Source organism: Salmo salar, chromosome 07, assembly GCF_965601325.2.
Source record: "Salmo salar chromosome 07, fSalSal1, whole genome shotgun sequence".
Classification (NCBI taxonomy): Eukaryota; Metazoa; Chordata; class Actinopteri; order Salmoniformes; family Salmonidae; genus Salmo; species Salmo salar.
The window spans coordinates 1,128,815-1,150,000 of record NC_138297.1 but is presented as its reverse complement, the minus strand read 5'-3'; the positions used below and the strand labels follow the sequence as shown (position 1 = coordinate 1,150,000).

The 21,186-nt window shown below is 46.0% G+C and overlaps 1 protein-coding gene across 1 annotated transcript in view; it reads left to right on the top strand.

Moving 5' to 3' along the window:
- The window catches only part of asgr1a (asialoglycoprotein receptor 1a), a 19,842-nt gene extending 5,470 nt beyond the window's left edge, over positions 1-14,372 (top strand). The window contains exons 4-8 of the mRNA XM_045721398.2: positions 2,731-2,802; positions 3,034-3,126; positions 12,151-12,305; positions 12,409-12,518; positions 12,932-14,372. Coding sequence (XP_045577354.2) covers positions 2,731-2,802; positions 3,034-3,126; positions 12,151-12,305; positions 12,409-12,518; positions 12,932-13,088 — 587 coding nt within the window. The 3' untranslated portion in view covers positions 13,089-14,372. The remainder of the gene's footprint in view (positions 1-2,730; positions 2,803-3,033; positions 3,127-12,150; positions 12,306-12,408; positions 12,519-12,931) is intronic.
- Positions 14,373-21,186: the final 6,814 nt, after the last annotated feature.

The following is a 21,186-nucleotide window of genomic DNA, read 5'->3' as shown; positions in this document are numbered from 1 at the left end:
GACACATAAACTACTGCAGCATAAATACTGGAGGCTGAGACAGGAGGGGTCAGGAGACACTGTGGCCCCATCTGATGATACCCTCGGACAGGGCCAAACAGGCAGGATATAACCCCACCCACTTTGCCAAAGCACAGCCCCCACACCACTAGAGGGATATCTCCAACCACCAACTTACCATCCTGAGACAAGGCCGAGTATAGCCCACAAAGATCTCCCCCACACCACTAGAGGGATGTCTTCAACCACCAACTTACCATCCTGAGACAATGCCGAGTATAGCCCACAACGATCTCCCCCACCCCACTAGAGGGATGTCTTCAACCACCAACTTACCATCCTGAGACAAGGCCGAGTATAGCCCACAAAGATCTCCCCCACCCCACTAGAGGGATGTCTTCAACCACCAACTTACCATCCTGAGACAAGGCCGAGTATAGCCCACAAAGATCTCCCCCACACCACTAGAGGGATGTCTTCAACCACCAACTTACCATCCTGAGACAAGGCCGAGTTGTGCAGACTCAGGACAACTGAGCTTTGGAGTAATTTGCTTTCTAATGATCATGATCTTTCCCTCAAAGAAGTTCATGAATTCATCACTGCTGAAGTGAAAGCCATCCTCTCTTGGGGAATGCTGCTTTTTAGTTAGCTTTGCGACAGTATCAAAAACACATTTTGGATTGTTCTTATTTTCCTCAATTAAGTTGGACTAATAGGATGATGGAGCAGCAGTGAGGGCTCTTCGATACTGCACGGTACTGTCTTTCCAAGCTAGTCGGAAGACTTCCAGTTTGGTGTAGCGCCATTTCCGTTCCTATTTTCTGGAAGCTTCAGAGCTCGTGTATTTTCTGTATACCAGGGAGCTAGTTTCTTATGACAGATGTTTTTAGTTTTTAGGGGTGCAACTGCATCTAGGGTATTGCACAAGGTTAAATTGAGTTCCTCGGTTAGGTGGTTAACTGATTTTTGTCCTCTGACGTCCTTGGGTAGGCAGAGGGAGTCTGGAAGGGCATCAAGGAATCTTTGGGGTGTCTGAGAATTTATAGCACGACTTTTAATGCTCCTTGGTTGGGGTCTGAGCAGATTATTTGTTGCGATTGCAAACGTAATAAAATGGTGGTCCGATAGTCCAGGATTATGAGGAAAAACATTAAGATCCACAACATTTATTCCACGGGACAAAACTAGGTCCAGAGTATGACTGTGGCAGTGAGTAGGTCCAGAGACATGTTGGACAAAACCCACTGAGTCGATGATGGCTCCGAAAGCCTTTTGGAGTGGGTCTGTGGACTTTTCCATGTGAATATTAAAGTCACCAAAAATTAGAATATTATCTGCTATGACTACAAGGTCAAATAGGAATTCAGGGAACTCAGTGAGGAACACTGCATATGGCCCAGGAGGCCTGTAAACAGGTGCTATAAAAAGTGATTGGCTGCAAAGATTTCATGACTAGAAGCTCAAAAGACGAAAACATCGGGGTTTCTTTGGTAAAATTGAAATTTGCTATCGTAAATGTTAGCAACACCTCTGCCTTTGCGGGATGCGCGGGGGATATGTGCAACCACTAGTGTAACCAGGGGGTGAGGCCTCATTTAACACAGTAAATTCATCAGGCTTAAGCCATGTTTCAGTCAGGCCAATCACATCAAGATTATGATCAGTGATTAGTTCATTGACTATAACTGCCTTGGAAGTGAGGGATCTAACATTAAGTAACCCAATTTTGAGATGTGAGGTATCACAATCTCTTTCAATAATGTCAGGAATGGAGGAGGTCTTTATTCCAGTGAGATTGCTAAGGCGAACACCGCCATGTTTAGTTTTGCCCAACCTAGATCGAGGCACAGACACGGTCTCAATGGGGAAAGCTGAGCTGACTACACTGACTGTGCTAGTGGCAGACTCCACTAAGCTGGCAGGCTGGCTAACAGCCTGCTGCCTGACCTGCACCCTATTTCATTGTGGTGCTAGAGGAGTTAGAGCCCTGTCTATGTTCGTAGATAAGATGAGAGCACCCCTCCAGCTAGGATGGAGTCCGTCACTCCTCAACAGGCCAGGCTTGGTCCTGTTTGTGGGTGAGTCCCAGAAAGAGGGCCAATTATCTACAAATTCTAGATAATTTTGGGAGGGGCAGAAAACAGTTTTCAACCAGCGATTGAGTTGTGAGACTCTGCTGTAGAGCTCATCACTCCCCCTAACTGGGAGGGGGCCAGAGACTCTCTGCTGTAGAGCTCATCACTCCCCCTAACTGGGAGGGGGCCAGAGACAATTACTCGATGCCGACACACACACACCCACATACGATGAATACACACCCACATACATACACACACACCCACATACACACACACCCACATACATACACACCCACATACATACACACCCACATACACACACACCCACATACATACACACCCACATACACACACACACACCCACATACATACACACCCACATACATACACACCCACCCACATACACACCCACATACCACCCTGTTTTCACTGTTAAGGGTTAAACCAATCCCAAAATGCACTAATTATTTACCACTGCACAAATACCATGCACACACACACACACAAACACACCACACACACACCACACAAACACACCACACACACACCACACAAACACACCACACACACAAACACACCACACACACATCACACAAACACACCACACACACACCACACACACACACATTGTATCTCTCTATGCCTCCAGAGGCGGAGTTGCAGAAGGAGATTGTAAGGCAGAAGATCACCATGGAAATGACAGAACGAAAGCTGGATTCAGGTATATATTATATATTATATATAGATATATTGTCTGCTGATCCCTCAAACTGAACTATCACATCATTGATGAGACATGAACAATATGACTGTTAGATACAGCACATCATGTAACATTCATTGGTACGATCTGTGTGGTGTGGTGTGTGTGTGTGTGTGTGTGTGTGTGTGTGTGTGTGTGTGTGTGTGTGTGGTGTATGTGGTGTGTGTGTGTGTGTTCTGTGTGTGATAGTGTCTGAGTCGGTGAAGGAATTGGATCAGGTGGAGTCTCTTCGTTCTGCTGTAGCCGTATTGAAGTGTTCCATAAACAGAGTCCTGCACAATGGTAAACACACTCACTATGTTTACAGACTGGAAGAGTCAACATGGGTTAGGGTTACATGGGTTAGGGTTAGGGTTACATGGGTTACATGGGTTAGGGTTACATGGGTTACATGGGTTAGGGTTACATGGGTTACATGGGTTAGGGTTACATGGGTTACATGGGTTAGGGTTAGGGTTAGGGTTACATGGGTTAGGGTTATATGGGTTACATGGGTTAGGGTTACATGGGTTAGGGTTAGGGTTACATGGGTTAGGGTTACATGGGTTAGGGTTAGGGTTATATGGGTTACATGGGTTAGGGTTACATGGGTTAGGGTTAGGGTTACATGGGTTAGGGTTACATGGGTTACATGGGTTACATGGGTTACATGGGTTACATGGGTTAGGGTTACATGGGTTAGGGTTAGGGTTACATGGGTTACATGGGTTAGGGTTACATGGGTTACATGGGTTAGGGTTACATGGGTTACATGGGTTAGGGTTACATGGGTTAGGGTTACATGGGTTAGGGTTAGGGTTACATGGGTTACATGGGTTAGGGTTACATGGGTTACATGGGTTAGGGTTACATGGGTTACATGGGTTAGGGTTACATGGGTTACATGGGTTAGGGTTACATGGGTTACATGGGTTAGGGTTACATGGGTTACATGGGTTAGGGTTAGATGGGTTAAGGTTAGGGTTACATGGGTTAGGGTTACATGGGTTAGGGTTAAGGTTAGGGTTAGGGTTAGATGGGTTAGGGTTAGGGTTACATGGGTTAGGGTTACATGGGTTACATGGGTTAGGGTTACATGGGTTACATGGGTTAGGGTTACATGGGTTAGGGTTACATGGGTTAGGGTTAGGGTTACATGGGTTACATGGGTTAGGGTTACATGGGTTACATGGGTTAGGGTTACATGGGTTAGGGTTAGATGGGTTACATGGGTTAGGGTTACATGGGTTACATGGGTTAGGGTTACATGGGTTAGGGTTACATGGGTTAGGGTTAGGGTTACATGGGTTAGGGTTACATGGGTTAGGGTTAAGGTTAGGGTTAGGGTTAGATGGGTTAGGGTTAGGGTTACATGGGTTAGGGTTACATGGGTTACATGGGTTAGGGTTAGGGTTACATGGGTTAGGGTTAGGGTTACATGGGTTAGGGTTACATGGGTTACATGGGTTAGGGTTACATGGGTTAGGGTTAGGGTTACATGGGTTAGGGTTACATGGGTTACATGGGTTAGGGTTACATGGGTTAGGGTTACATGGGTTAGGGTTACATGGGTTAGGGTTAGGGTTAGATGGGTTAGGGTTACATGGGTTAGGGTTACATGGGTTAGGGTTACATGGGTTAGGGTTAGGGTTACATGGGTTAGGGTTACATGGGTTAGGGTTACATGGGTTAAGGTTAGGGTTACATGGGTTAAGGTTAGGGTTACATGGGTTAGGGTTACATGGGTTACATGGGTTAGGGTTACATGGGTTAGGGTTACATGGGTTAGGGTTACATGGGTTAGGGTTAGGGTTAGGGTTACATGGGTTAGGGTTAGGGTTACATGGGTTACATGGGTTACATGGGTTAGGGTTAGGGTTACATGGGTTAGGGTTAGGGTTACATGGGTTAGGGTTACATGGGTTAGGGTTACATGGGTTACATGGGTTACATGGGTTAGGGTTAGGGTTACATGGGTTAGGGTTAGGGTTACATGGGTTACATGGGTTACATGGGTTAGGGTTAGGGTTACATGGGTTAGGGTTAGGGTTACATGGGTTACATGGGTTAGGGTTACATGGGTTAGGGTTAGGGTTACATGGGTTAGGGTTAGATGGGTTAGGGTTAGGGTTAAGGTTAGGGTTTCATGGGTTAGGGTTACATGGGTTAGGGTTAGGGTTAAGGTTAGGGTTACATGGGTTAGATGGGTTAGGGTTACATGGGTTAGGGTTAGGGTTAAGGTTAGGGTTACATGGGTTACATGGGTTAGGGTTACATGGGTTAGGGTTACATGGGTTAAGGTTACATGAGTTAGGGTTAGGGTTACATGGGTTAGGGTTAGGGTTACATGGGTTAGGGTTACATGGGTTAGGGTTACATGGGTTAAGGTTACATGAGTTAGGGTTAGGGTTACATGGGTTACATGGGTTAGGGTTACATGGGTTAGGGTTACATGGGTTAGGGTTACATGTATTAAAACTACAGTGGGGGGGAAAAGTATTTGATCCCCTGCTGATTTTGTACGTTTGCCCACTGACAAAGAAAGGATCAGTCTATAATTTTAATGGTTGGTTTATTTGAACAGTGAGAGACAGAATAACAACAAAAAAATCCAGAAAAACACATGTCAAAATTTTTATGAAATGATTTGCATTTTAATGAGGGAAATAAGTATTTGACCCCTTTGCAAAACATGACTAAGTACTTGGTGGCAAAACCCTTGTTGGCAATCACAGAGGTCAGACGTTTCTTGTAGTTGGCCACCAGGTTTGCACACATCTCAGGAGGGATTTTGTCCCACTCCTCTTTGCAGATCTTCTCCAAGTCATTAAGGTTTCGATGCTGACGTTTGGCAACTCGAACCTTCAGCTCCCTCCACAGATTTTCTATGGGATTAAGGTCTGGAGACTAGCTAGGCCACTCCAGGACCTTAATGTGCTTCTTCTTGAGCCACTCCTTTGTTGCCTTGGCCGTGTGTTTTGGGTCATTGTCATGCTGGAATACCCATCCACGACCCATTTTCAATGCCCTGGCTGAGGGAAGGAGGTTCTCACCCAAGATTTGACGGCACATGGCCCCGTCCATCGTCCCTTTGATGCGGTGAAGTTGTCCTGTCCCCTTAGCAGAAAAACCCCCCCAAAGCATAATGTTTCCACCTCCATGTTTGACGGTGGGGATGGTGTTCTTGGGGTCATAGGCAGCATTCCTCCTCCTCCAAACATGGTGAGTTGAGTTGATGCCAAAGAGCTCCACTTTGGTCTCATCTGACCACAACACTTTCACCAGTTGTCCTCTGAATCATTCAGATGTTCATTGGCAAACTTCAGACGGGAATGTATATGTATTCTTGAGCAGGGGGACCTTGCGGGCGCTGCAGGATTTCAGTCCTTCACAGCGTAGTGTGTTACCAATTGTTTTCTTGGTGACTATGGTCCCAGCCGCCTTGAGATCATTGACAAGATCCTCCCGTGTAGTTCTGGGCTGATTCCTCACCGTTCTCATGATCATTGCAACTCCACGAGGTGAGATCTTGCATGGAGCCCCCGGCCGAGGGAGATTGACAGTTCTTTTGTGTTTCTTCCATTTGCGAATAATCGCACCAACTGTTGTCACCTTCTCACCAAGCTGCTTGGCGATGGTCTTGTAGCCCATTCCAGCCTTGTGTAGGTCTACAATCTTGTCCTTGACATCCTTGGAGAGCTCTTTGGTCTTGGCCATGGTGGAGAGTTTGGAATCTGATTGATTGATTGCTTCTGTGAACAGGTGTCTTTTATACAGGTAACAAACTGAGATTAGGAGCACTCCTTTAAGAGTGTGCTCCTAATCTCAGTTTGTTACCTGTATAAAAGACACCTGGGAGCCAGAAATCTTTCTGATTGAGAGGGGGTCAAATACTTATTTCCATCATTAAAATGCAAATCAATTTATAACATTTTTGACATTCGTTTTTCTGGATATTTTTGTTGTTATTCTGTCTCTCACTGTTCAAATAAACCTACCATTAAAATGATAGACTGATCATTTCTTTGTAAGTGGGAAAACGGACAAAATCAGCCCTTTATATCAACACTAGCAAGGGTAAAAAAACTTTACCCTGAGGTGTGTCCCTGTGTCTATGTGTATGGTGTGTCTGTGTGTCTGTGTGTCTATGTGTATGGTGTGTCTGTGTGTCTATGTGTATAGTGTGTCTGTGTGTCTGTGTGTCCCTGTGTATGGTGTGTCTGTGTGTCTGTGTGTCTATGTGTATGGTGTGTCTGTGTGTCTATGTGTATGGTGTGTCTGTGTGTCTATGTGTATGGTGTGTCTGTGTGTCTGTGTGTCTGTGTGTCTATGTGTATGGTGTGTCTGTGTGTCTATGTGTATGGTGTGTCTGTGTGTCTGTGTGTCTATGTGTATGGTGTGTCTGTGTGTCTGTGTGTCTATGTGTATGGTGTGTCTGTGTGTCTATGTGTATGGTGTGTCTGTGTGTCTGTGTGTCCCTGTGTATGGTGTGTCTGTGTGTCTGTGTGTCTATGTGTATGGTGTGTATGGTGTGTATGGTGTGTCTATGTGTATGGTGTGTCTGTGTGTCTGTGTGTCTATGTGTATGGTGTGTCTATGTGTATGGTGTGTATGGTGTGTCTGTGTGTCTATGTGTATGGTGTGTATGTGTGTCTGTGTGTCTGTGTGTCTATGTGTATGGTGTGTATGTGTGTCTGTGTGTCTGTGTGTCTATGTGTATGGTGTGTCTGTGTGTCTGTGTGTCTATGTGTATGGTGTGTCTGTGTGTCTATGTGTATGGTGTGTCTGTGTGTCTGTGTGTCCCTGTGTATGGTGTGTCTGTGTGTCTGGTGTGTATGGTGTGTCTATGTGTATGGTGTGTCTGTGTGTCTGTGTGTCTATGTGTATGGTGTGTCTATGTGTATGGTGTGTATGGTGTGTCTGTGTGTCTATGTGTATGGTGTGTCTGTGTGTCTGTGTGTCTATGTGTATGGTGTGTCTATGTGTATGGTGTGTCTGTGTGTCTGTGTGTCTATGTGTATGGTGTGTCTGTGTGTCTATGTGTATGGTGTGTCTGTGTGTCTATGTGTATGGTGTGTCTGTGTGTCTATGTGTATGGTGTGTCTGTGTGTCCCTGTGTATGGTGTGTCTGTGTGTCTGTGTGTCTATGTGTATGGTGTGTCTGTGTGTCTATGTGTATAGTGTGTCTGTGTGTCTGTGTGTCCCTGTGTATGGTGTGTCTGTGTGTCTATGTGTATGGTGTGTCTGTGTGTCTGTGTGTCTATGTGTATGGTGTGTCTGTGTGTCTATGTGTATGGTGTGTCTGTGTGTCTATGTGTATGGTGTGTCTGTGTGTCTGTGTGTCTGTGTGTCTGTGTGTCTATGTGTATGGTGTGTCTGTGTGTCTGTGTGTCCCTGTGTATGGTGTGTCTGTGTGTCTGTGTGTCTATGTGTATAGTGTGTCTGTGTGTCCCTGTGTATGGTGTGTCTGTGTGTCTGTGTGTCTATGTGTATGGTGTGTCTGTGTGTCTGTGTGTCTATGTGTGTCTATGTGTGTAGTGTGTCTGTCTGTCTATTTGTAGGGTGTGTCTATTGTCCACTAGGCTGGGTGTTGTCTGGTCCCTCATCCTGCTACTATTGTAATCTGTGTTTGTGTAGTCACAGCGTCAGGGTGCTGTCCACTAGGCTGGGTGTTGTCTGGTCCCTCATCCTGCTACTATTGTAATCTGTGTTTGTGTAGTCACAGCGTCAGGGTGCTGTCCACTAGGCTGGGTGTTGTCTGGTCCCTCATCCTGCTACTATTGTAATCTGTGTTTGTGTAGTCACAGCGTCAGGGTGCTGTCCACTAGGCTGGGTGTTGTCTGGTCCCTCATCCTGCTACTATTGTAATCTGTGTTTGTGTAGTCACAGCGTCAGGGTGCTGTCCACTAGGCTGGGTGTTGTCTGGTCCCTCATCCTGCTACTATTGTAATCTGTGTTTGTGTAGTCACAGCGTCAGGGTGCTGTCCACTAGGCTGGGTGTTGTCTGGTCCCTCATCCTGCTACTATTGTAATCTGTGTTTGTGTAGTCACAGCGTCAGGGTGCTGTCCACTAGGCTGGGTGTTGTCTGGTCCCTCATCCTGCTACTATTGTAATCTGTGTTTGTGTAGTCACAGCGTCAGGGTGCTGTCCACTAGGCTGGGTGTTGTCTGGTCCCTCATCCTGCTACTATTGTAATCTGTGTTTGTGTAGTCACAGCGTCAGGGTGCTGTCCACTAGGCTGGGTGTTGTCTGGTCCCTCATCCTGCTACTATTGTAATCTGTGTTTGTGTAGTCACAGCGTCAGGGTGCTGTCCACTAGGCTGGGTGTTGTCTGGTCCCTCATCCTGCTACTATTGTAATCTGTGTTTGTGTAGTCACAGCGTCAGGGTGCTGTCCACTAGGCTGGGTGTTGTCTGGTCCCTCATCCTGCTACTATTGTAATCTGTGTTTGTGTAGTCACAGCGTCAGGGTGCTGTCCACTAGGCTGGGTGTTGTCTGGTCCCTCATCCTGCTACTATTGTAATCTGTGTTTGTGTAGTCACAGCGTCAGGGTGCTGTCCACTAGGCTGGGTGTTGTCTGGTCCCTCATCCTGCTACTATTGTAATCTGTGTTTGTGTAGTCACAGCGTCAGGGTGCTGTCCACTAGGCTGGGTGTTGTCTGGTCCCTCATCCTGCTACTATTGTAATCTGTGTTTGTGTAGTCACAGCGTCAGGGTGCTGTCCACTAGGCTGGGTGTTGTCTGGTCCCTCATCCTGCTACTATTGTAATCTGTGTTTGTGTAGTCACAGCGTCAGGGTGCTGTCCACTAGGCTGGGTGTTGTCTGGTCCCTCATCCTGCTACTATTGTAATCTGTGTTTGTGTAGTCACAGCGTCAGGGTGCTGTCCACTAGGCTGGGTGTTGTCTGGTCCCTCATCCTGCTACTATTGTAATCTGTGTTTGTGTAGTCACAGCGTCAGGGTGCTGTCCACTAGGCTGGGTGTTGTCTGGTCCCTCATCCTGCTACTATTGTAATCTGTGTTTGTGTAGTCACAGCGTCAGGGTGCTGTCCACTAGGCTGGGTGTTGTCTGGTCCCTCATCCTGCTACTATTGTAATCTGTGTTTGTGTAGTCACAGCGTCAGGGTGCTGTCCACTAGGCTGGGTGTTGTCTGGTCCCTCATCCTGCTACTATTGTAATCTGTGTTTGTGTAGTCACAGCGTCAGGGTGCTGTCCACTAGGCTGGGTGTTGTCTGGTCCCTCATCCTGCTACTATTGTAATCTGTGTTTGTGTAGTCACAGCGTCAGGGTGCTGTCCACTAGGCTGGGTGTTGTCTGGTCCCTCATCCTGCTACTATTGTAATCTGTGTTTGTGTAGTCACAGCGTCAGGGTGCTGTCCACTAGGCTGGGTGTTGTCTGGTCCCTCATCCTGCTACTATTGTAATCTGTGTTTGTGTAGTCACAGCGTCAGGGTGCTGTCCACTAGGCTGGGTGTTGTCTGGTCCCTCATCCTGCTACTATTGTAATCTGTGTTTGTGTAGTCACAGCGTCAGGGTGCTGTCCACTAGGCTGGGTGTTGTCTGGTCCCTCATCCTGCTACTATTGTAATCTGTGTTTGTGTAGTCACAGCGTCAGGGTGCTGTCCACTAGGCTGGGTGTTGTCTGGTCCCTCATCCTGCTACTATTGTAATCTGTGTTTGTGTAGTCACAGCGTCAGGGTGCTGTCCACTAGGCTGGGTGTTGTCTGGTCCCTCATCCTGCTACTATTGTAATCTGTGTTTGTGTAGTCACAGCGTCAGGGTGCTGTCCACTAGGCTGGGTGTTGTCTGGTCCCTCATCCTGCTACTATTGTAATCTGTGTTTGTGTAGTCACAGCGTCAGGGTGCTGTCCACTAGGCTGGGTGTTGTCTGGTCCCTCATCCTGCTACTATTGTAATCTGTGTTTGTGTAGTCACAGCGTCAGGGTGCTGTCCACTAGGCTGGGTGTTGTCTGGTCCCTCATCCTGCTACTATTGTAATCTGTGTTTGTGTAGTCACAGCGTCAGGGTGCTGTCCACTAGGCTGGGTGTTGTCTGGTCCCTCATCCTGCTACTATTGTAATCTGTGTTTGTGTAGTCACAGCGTCAGGGTGCTGTCCACTAGGCTGGGTGTTGTCTGGTCCCTCATCCTGCTACTATTGTAATCTGTGTTTGTGTAGTCACAGCGTCAGGGTGCTGTCCACTAGGCTGGGTGTTGTCTGGTCCCTCATCCTGCTACTATTGTAATCTGTGTTTGTGTAGTCACAGCGTCAGGGTGCTGTCCACTAGGCTGGGTGTTGTCTGGTCCCTCATCCTGCTACTATTGTAATCTGTGTTTGTGTAGTCACAGCGTCAGGGTGCTGTCCACTAGGCTGGGTGTTGTCTGGTCCCTCATCCTGCTACTATTGTAATCTGTGTTTGTGTAGTCACAGCGTCAGGGTGCTGTCCACTAGGCTGGGTGTTGTCTGGTCCCTCATCCTGCTACTATTGTAATCTGTGTTTGTGTAGTCACAGCGTCAGGGTGCTGTCCACTAGGCTGGGTGTTGTCTGGTCCCTCATCCTGCTACTATTGTAATCTGTGTTTGTGTAGTCACAGCGTCAGGGTGCTGTCCACTAGGCTGGGTGTTGTCTGGTCCCTCATCCTGCTACTATTGTAATCTGTGTTTGTGTAGTCACAGCGTCAGGGTGCTGTCCACTAGGCTGGGTGTTGTCTGGTCCCTCATCCTGCTACTATTGTAATCTGTGTTTGTGTAGTCACAGCGTCAGGGTGCTGTCCACTAGGCTGGGTGTTGTCTGGTCCCTCATCCTGCTACTATTGTAATCTGTGTTTGTGTAGTCACAGCGTCAGGGTGCTGTCCACTAGGCTGGGTGTTGTCTGGTCCCTCATCCTGCTACTATTGTAATCTGTGTTTGTGTAGTCACAGCGTCAGGGTGCTGTCCACTAGGCTGGGTGTTGTCTGGTCCCTCATCCTGCTACTATTGTAATCTGTGTTTGTGTAGTCACAGCGTCAGGGTGCTGTCCACTAGGCTGGGTGTTGTCTGGTCCCTCATCCTGCTACTATTGTAATCTGTGTTTGTGTAGTCACAGCGTCAGGGTGCTGTCCACTAGGCTGGGTGTTGTCTGGTCCCTCATCCTGCTACTATTGTAATCTGTGTTTGTGTAGTCACAGCGTCAGGGTGCTGTCCACTAGGCTGGGTGTTGTCTGGTCCCTCATCCTGCTACTATTGTAATCTGTGTTTGTGTAGTCACAGCGTCAGGGTGCTGTCCACTAGGCTGGGTGTTGTCTGGTCCCTCATCCTGCTACTATTGTAATCTGTGTTTGTGTAGTCACAGCGTCAGGGTGCTGTCCACTAGGCTGGGTGTTGTCTGGTTCCTCCTCCTGCTACTTCTTCTCCTCTGACGGGTTGCCATGGAACCAGGCTAGAGATTTCTGCACTAACTACAACGCCCATCTGGCTGTACTGAAGACTAAACAGGACTGGGTAAGACACACGTAGGCACATACACAAACACCACACGCGGGCACATGTCCTAACTCTGTGTGTGTGTGTGTGTGTGTGTGTGTGTGTGTGTGTGTGTTGCCAGGACTTTGTGACAGGCGGTACCAAGCCGCTGTTCTTCTGGATTGGACTGTCAGATGAGAGAACAGGAGACTGGGAGTGGGTGGATGGATCACCTTACATCATGGACCGCAGGTACCACCACCACTGTGTTCTGGTAACGTGTGTGTGTTCTGGTAGTGTGTGTGTTCTGGTAGCGTGTGTGTGTTCTGGTAGTGTGTGTGTGTTCTGGTAGTGTGTGTGTGTTCTGGTAGTGTGTGTGTGTTCTGGTAGTGTGTGTGTGTTCTGGTAGTGTGTGTGTGTTCTGGTAGTGTGTGTGTGTTCTGGTAGTGTGTGTGTGTTCTGGTAGTGTGTGTTCTGGTAGTGTGTGTGTGTGTGTATCATAACTCTTTATGGTATGTTTTGGACCCGTAAGTGTCCATTTATCTGTGTTCTTTGAAATGTGTGAATCCTTCTTGACTGTAATGTGATTTGTACAAAGGTCTGTGTGCCTGTGTTTTCTGACCGTGTGTGTGTGTGTGTGTGTGTGTGTGTGTGTGTGTGTTTAGCCAGTGGAAGCCGGGCCAGCCTGATAACTGGAAAGGTCATGGCCTGGGCGGGACAGAGGACTGTGCGATGATACACGCCAACGGACAACTGAATGATGATCACTGTTCCCGTAGTTACCGCTACGTCTGTCAGGGACACACACTCACACACACATAACTCCACACACACACACACTCACACACTGACACACACATAACTCATACACACACACTGATACACACACAACTCACACACTGACACACACATAACTCACACACACACACTGACACACACACACTGATACACACTGACACACACATAACTCACACACACACACTGATACACACACACACTGATACACACACACACTGACACACACACACACACTGATACACACATAACTCACACACTGATACACACTGATACACACACACTGATACACACTCACACACTGATACACACTCACACACACACTGATACACACTCACACACTGATACACACATGACTCACACACACTCACACACTGATACACACATAACTCACACACACACACACACACACACACACACACACACACACCCACACACACACACACTGATACACACATAACTCACACACTGACACACACTCACACACTGATACACACATAACTCACACACACACCCACACACACACACACATAACTCACACACTGATACACACACACACACTGATAGACACATACTCTCACACACACACACACACACACACACACACACACACACACACACACACACACACACACTGATACACACATAACTCACACACTGATACACATACACACACACACTGATACACACACACACTGATACACACACACTGATACATAACTCACACACTGATACACATACACACTGATACACACACACACACACACCTGATACATAACTCACACACTGATACACACACACTGATACACACACACACACTGATACACACACACCTGATACACACATAACTCACACACTGATACACACACACGGATACACACATAACTCACACACTGATACACACACACACACACACACACACTGATACACACATAACTCACACACTGATACACACTGATACACACACACTGATACACACTCACACACTGATACACACTCACACACACACTGATACACACTCACACACTGATACACACTCACACACTGATACACACATGACTCACACACACTCACACACTGATACACACATAACTCACACACACACACACACACACACACACACACACACACACACCCACACACTGATACACACATAACTCACACACTGACACACACTCACACACTGATACACACATAACTCACACACACACCCACACACACACACACACTGATACACACATAACTCACACACTGATACACACACACACACACACACACACACACACACACACACACACACACACACACACACTGATACACACATAACTCACACACTGATACACATACACACACACACTGATACACACACACACTGATACACACACACTGATACATAACTCACACACTGATACACATACACACTGATACACACACACACACACACTGATACACACACACACACACTGATACACACACACACTGATACACACACACACACACACTGATACACACACACACACACACTGATACACACACACACCCACTGATACACACACACACTGATACACACACACTGATACACACATTACTCACACACTGATACACACACACGGATACACACATAACTCACACACTGATACACACACACACACACACACACACTGATATACACATTGTAACTCACACACTGACACACACACACACCAACAAGCTCTCACAGTCTCACTGTAGAATTAGACTTTTATCCACTTTCTCCAAACGTTACATTTCGAAGTGTTTTTGACACCCTGGGTTGACTCCTGCTCAGTATCGTTTAGTTTCACCAAACGTCAAATATATAAGATTAAGGGTTAAAGTTTGGGGTAAAAAAAGATATATACTGAACAAAAATATTAACGCAACATGTAAAGTGTTGGTCCGAGTTTTCATGAGCTGAAATAAAAAATTGTAGAAATGTTCGATAAGCACAAAAAGCTGATTTCTCTCACATTTATTACACAACTGTGTTTTACATCCCTGTTAGTGAGCATTTCTCCTTTGCCAAGATAATTCACCCACCTGACAGGTGTGGCATATCAAGAAGTTAATTACACAGCATGATCATTACACAGGTGCACCTTGTGCTGGGGACAATAAAAGGCACCTAAAATGTGCAGTTTTGTTCCACAATGCAATGCCACAACTCAAGTTTTGAGGGAGCGTGTAATTGGCATGCTGACTGCAGGAATGTCCACCAGAGCTGTTGTCAGAGTGTTGAATGTGAATTTCTATACCATAACCAACATCATTTTTGAGATTTTTGCAGTACATTCCACCGGCCTCATAACCTACACGTGTAACCACGCCAGCTCAGGATCTCCACATCTGGCTTCTTCACCTGCGGGATCATCATCTGCGGATGGGGAGGGGTGCACAGGAGTATTTCTGTGTGTAATAAAACCCTTTTGTGGGGGAAAAATAATTCTGATTGGCTGGGAATGCCTCCCCAGTGGGTAGACCCGGCTCCCAAGTGGGTGGGCCTATGCCCTCCCAGGGCCACTCATTGCTGAGCCCCTGCCCAGTCATGTGAAATCCATAGATTAGGACCTCATTTATTTATTTCAACTGATGGATTTCCTTCTATGAACTGTAACTCAGTAAAATCTTTGATATTGTTGCATGTTGCGTTTATATTTTTGTTCAGTATAAATTAAAAAAATACTGGGATCAGACACCCAACCTTCTGATCCAGAGTAATGCCCATCAACCTGCCCAACCAAAACCCAACCTTCTGATCCAGAGTAATGCCCATCCACCTCCCCAACCAAAACCCAACCTTCTGATCCAGAGTAATGCCCATCAACCTCCCCAACCAAAACCCAACCTTCTGATCCAGAGTAATGCCCATCCACCTCCCCAACCAAAACCCAACCTTCTGATCCAGAGTAATGCCCATCCACCTCCCCAACCAAAACCCAACCTTCTGATCCAGAGTAATGCCCATCCACCTCCCCAACCAAAACCCAACCTTCTGATCCAGAGTAATGCCCATCCACCTCCCCAACCAAAACCCAACCTTCTGATCCAGAGTAATGCCCATCCACCTCCCCAACCAAAACCCAACCTTCTGATCCAGAGTAATGCCCATCCACCTCCCCAACCAAAACCCAACCTTCTGATCCAGAGTAATGCCCATCCACCTCCCCAACCAAAACCCAACCTTCTGATCCAGAGTAATGCCCATCCACCTCCCCAACCAAAACCCAACCTTCTGATCCAGAGTAATGCCCATCCACCTCCCCAACCAAAACCCAACCTTCTGATCCAGAGTAATGCCCATCCACCTCCCCAACCAAAACCCAACCTTCTGATCCAGAGTAATGCCCATCCACCTCCCCAACCAAAACCCAACCTTCTGATCCAGAGTAATGCCCATCCACCTCCCCAACCAAAACCCAACCTTCTGATCCAGAGTAATGCCCATCAACCTCCCCAACCAAAACCCAACCTTCTGATCCAGAGTAATGCCCATCCACCTCCCCAACCAAAACCCAACCTTCTGATCCAGAGTAATGCCCATCCACATATTAACATGTCTGATATTCTGATATTATTAAACCACTACAACACATATTAACATGTCTGATGTTCTGATATTATTAAACCACTACAACACATATTAACATGTCTGATGTTCTGATATTATTAAACCACTACAACACATATTAACATGTCTGATGTTCTGATATTACGTTTACATTTACACATACGTCATTTAGCAGACGCTCTTATCCAGAGCGACTTACAGATTGGTGCATTCACCTTATGATATCCAGTGGAACAACCACTTTACAATAGTGCATCTAAATCTTTTAGGGGGGTGGGGGGTTAGAAGGATTACTTTATCCTATCCCAGGTATTCCTTAAAGAGGTGGGGTTTCAGGTGTCTCCGGGAGGTGGTGATTGACTCCGCTGTCCTGGCGTCGTGAGGGAGCTTGTTCCACCATTGGGGTGCCAGAGCAGCGAACAGTTTTGACTGGGCTGAGCGGGAACTGTGCTTCCTCGGAGGTAGGGAGGCGAGCAGGCCAGAGGTGGATGAACGCAGTGCCCTTGTTTGGGTGTAGGGTCTGATCAGAGCCTGAAGGTACGGAGGTGCCGTTCCCCTCACAGCTCCGTAGGCAAGCACCATGGTCTTGTAGCGGATGCGAGCTTCAACTGGAAGCCAGTGGAGAGAGCGGAGGAGCGGGGTGACGTGAGAGAACTTGGGAAGGTTGAACACCAGACGGGCTGCGGCGTTCTGGATGAGTTGTAGGGTTTAATGGCACAGGCAGGGAGCCCAGCCAACAGCGAGTTGCAGTAATCCAGACGGGAGATGACAAGTGCCTGGATTAGGGTTAGGTTTAAGAGGGTTTATGTTTGTGTTGGTGTCAAACCTTGGGTTGCACGGGCCTATTGCACCCCCTACCGGTCTGGAGAAAGTGGGAGGACATGGGAGACTGAGAGCTCCGAGGGGCCATCCACAACAATTCAAAAGTAGGAGGAGGACAATCATCCAAAAACAACCTGGGAGTAAAATGTTTAACCTTAAACCAAATTTCATATAAAATCACATTAAAACACGCCCACCAGATCAATTAGATAACTAAAAAATAAACATTTGATTTCTTTTAAAAGTTGAATAAATAATCAAGTAAATAAGATGAAGGAATCACCTGTCGTGTTAAAATGTATAATATAGTAAAATTCAGCACCAACTACAAAAAAAGACACCACCAGGTTCAGCAATCAAATGCTTCTTTTTTATTATTTTAACCTCCTCCTCGTTCCAGTGGCCCCTCCAGCCCCCTTAATTAGGTCCCCACCCCCTCCCACTATTAGTGTTTTCTATTATTCTTTCATGTTCATGCCCAGTGGAGCCAAAGCATTACGTTTTGAAATCCACCTGGATTCGGCCGCCTTCCTCTGGCCTGTGGTCCAGGTGGATTTCATCTCCAGACCGGTAATACGGAGGGAGGTGGTTGGGTGGGTTTGAAAATGTTGGACCAGGTGTGTTTGTAAAATTTTTTTTTCAAATGTGTAGAGGTGCTGTTTGAGGCGTGTCAAGACTGTGTGACCGGTTTCTCCTATATAAATGTTATGGCATAGTGTGCATGTTATGGCATAGACAATATTAGTGCTTTGAATGGTCATGAGTTGTGAGATAGGACTGGAGGTTTGTGCATGTGGATTTTGAATGTGTGAGAGTTGTCTATAATACTGTTGTTCAATGGGTAGTTTAGGAGTGGGTTTATTGGAAAATTTTGCAAAAATTAAGAGATCCCTTAAGTTGGGGTTTCTGCGGAAAGCTGATATGGGTCTGAATTCCTGAAGTGGGGGAAATGTGCGTTGTGTTTGGGTGAAAGCGGCTTTCAGTCTAGAGTGAAGGAGTCTGTTTACGTCAGAGAAGGTGCTGATAATTGGTATAATGTGGGGTTCTGTGTCTGTTGGGGGAATGGGAACAGGGGGTCTGGGAAAGGTCTGAGGGTGGAGGACAGGGATAGGATGGGGGGGATAGGGATACGGACCCAGAATCGGGAAAGGGTTAGGGTTAGGGTTAAGGTTAAGGTTCAGGTTAAGGTTAGGTTAAGGGATGGTTAAGGTTAGGTTTAAGGTAAGAGTAGGTGTTAGAGTGGTTAAGGTTAGGGTTAAGGTTAGGTTAAGGGTTAGGGGCTACAGGTTAGCAATGAACCCCGAGTCGGGATTGCTAACAAGGCTGGAAATTCAAAACATCAAAAATCTAATAATTTCAATTTCTCAAACAATCAACTATTTTACACAATTTAAAAGATAAACATCTCCTTAATCTAACCACATTGTTCGATTTTCAAAGAGGCTTTACGGCAAAAGCATAAAGTTAGATTATGTTAGGACAGTACATAGCCACAAAAGTACAAACATCAATTTTCAATTCAAGGTCAGGCGTCACCAAAAGCAGAAACCAGCTAGAATTATGCACTAACCTTTGTCAATCTCCATCAGATGACACTCCTAGGACATTATGTTATACAATAATGCATTTTTTGTTCCATCAAGTTCATATTTATATCCAAAAACAGCATTTTACAGTAGCGTGAAATTCAGATTTTTTTCTTCTCTGAAATGCTTCCGGTGAACATAACAAAATTACTATTCGAAAACATTGGTAAATTATAATATTGTCATTCAAAGAATAATATATTATCATCTCGTAATTGCTACAGAATGGCCAGATCTCAAAATAACTTTACTGGGAAATCACATTTTGCAATAAACGGGGTGCTATGCTAAGAACAATAAGCTATGCTATACAGTTAGCATCATCTAATATCGATAATAACATTGTAAATATCCCCTTACCTTTGATTATCACCATCAGAAGGCACTGCCAGGAATTCCAGGTCCGGAACAAATGTGGTTTCTTTTGACAAAGTTCATAATTTATGTCCAAATAACACCAAGTAGTTAGCGTTCATTATGCTCCCACAAAACGTGGTGGGGGGGTTGTAAAATCACGCCGAAAAGCTAAAAAAACCTAGTAAATAATCTATTTACGTTCGTTCAAACATGTCAAACGTTGTTTAGCATTAATCTTTTGGTCCATTTTTAACGTTAAACATCAGTAATATTTTCACACAACCTATCCTATGTCTTGATAAACAATTAATGACAAACTCACGCTTCTCAGATTTATGCGCAGGCGCAAAAAATTAAGTGACGACATGTCAACTTCCTTGCATTCTAATTTGCTCTCTGTTTATCATAGACGCTTCAAACAACTTTATAAAGATCGTTGACATCTAGTGGAAGCTGTAGGTGTTGCGAAATGAATCCTTTCTCACTATGGTATCTATAAAACAATGACACTAAATAGTACAGTCACAAAATTCACATTTTTTTTAAATCTATTTTTCACAGGTTTTTGCCTGCAATATGAGTTTTGTTATACTTACAGACACCATTCAAACTGTTTTAGAAAATTCAGAGTGTTTTCTATCCGAATGTGTTAATAATATGCATATCCTAGCTTCTGAGTTGGTGTAGGAGGCAGTTATAAATGGGCACATATTTTTTTCAAAATTTCTCAATACTGCCCCCGAGCCCCAACAGGTTAAGGGTTAGGGTAAGGGTTAGGGTTAGGTTAAGGGTATATATATATATATTTTTTTTTTATATATATTTTTTTAATATAACTACGGGTTAGGTTAAGGTGAGTCTTGTCAAGGTCTGTTTGTCCACGGAAGTGGAAAGCATAGTTCAACCTAGGAGTTACTCCCCATCTGATCCTTCTTTTTTTCTCCACGTTGTCTATGTATTTACTTCCGTGTCCGTCTGTCTTTTAGTCCTGGATGTTTTCAATCATTGGTATAATTAAGAGTTATTCCCTTCCAGGATCCTAACTCCCAATCAACCCATGTCTAGTAGAATCCAGCTGGTCTGTTTGGGTATACTCGGCGTAGGATCAGGCAAAGGCCCTTGAGTAGCGTGCCTTAGTAGGTCCGGTCCTCAGTTGGATGCCATGTGTCCCTGTCGAGTGGTAAGTCATGGAACTTCCGATGGTTTGAGCAGACAAAAACCCAAAGGGCAACCCCTCTTTACGGTTGTCATGCATTCGCCCTTGGAGTTCCGTCCAGCGTCCTTGTAGATACATGTCAGGTTAAGGATTAGGCAAAACCCCACAGTGGTATACTGTATGAGGGTCCGGTTTCTCGGATTGGTTGCCATGTTTCCATACCAGTCATGTCACTCTGTCATACTTGTGAGTTTCAGCAGACAAAGAAACCCTCAAGGAGGAAACCTCCCAGTTGTCGTGCATCCGCCTCAAGTGTAGTCCTTGGTCATCCGGTGGTTCGGGTGGCAGTGACCAATTGGGCTACTCCCTTTCAGGATCGTAGTGTGCCAGTGGTATGTCATCCCTAGACAGTGGATTTTGTCGTAGTCCGAGAGGTCAAAAAGTGTTTCGGTTGTCCAGGCTGAGTGCGGCGGGGCGAGGTCTCCCTCAGTGAAAAATTGTTCTGTGGGATGAACTGCTCCGCCAGACATCATCTGGGCACCCCAGGGATCTCCCGGCCCGGGGATAATTCCAGTGGCACCGCCCACCTCCCAAAGCACCATTTTACCTTAACTTAAA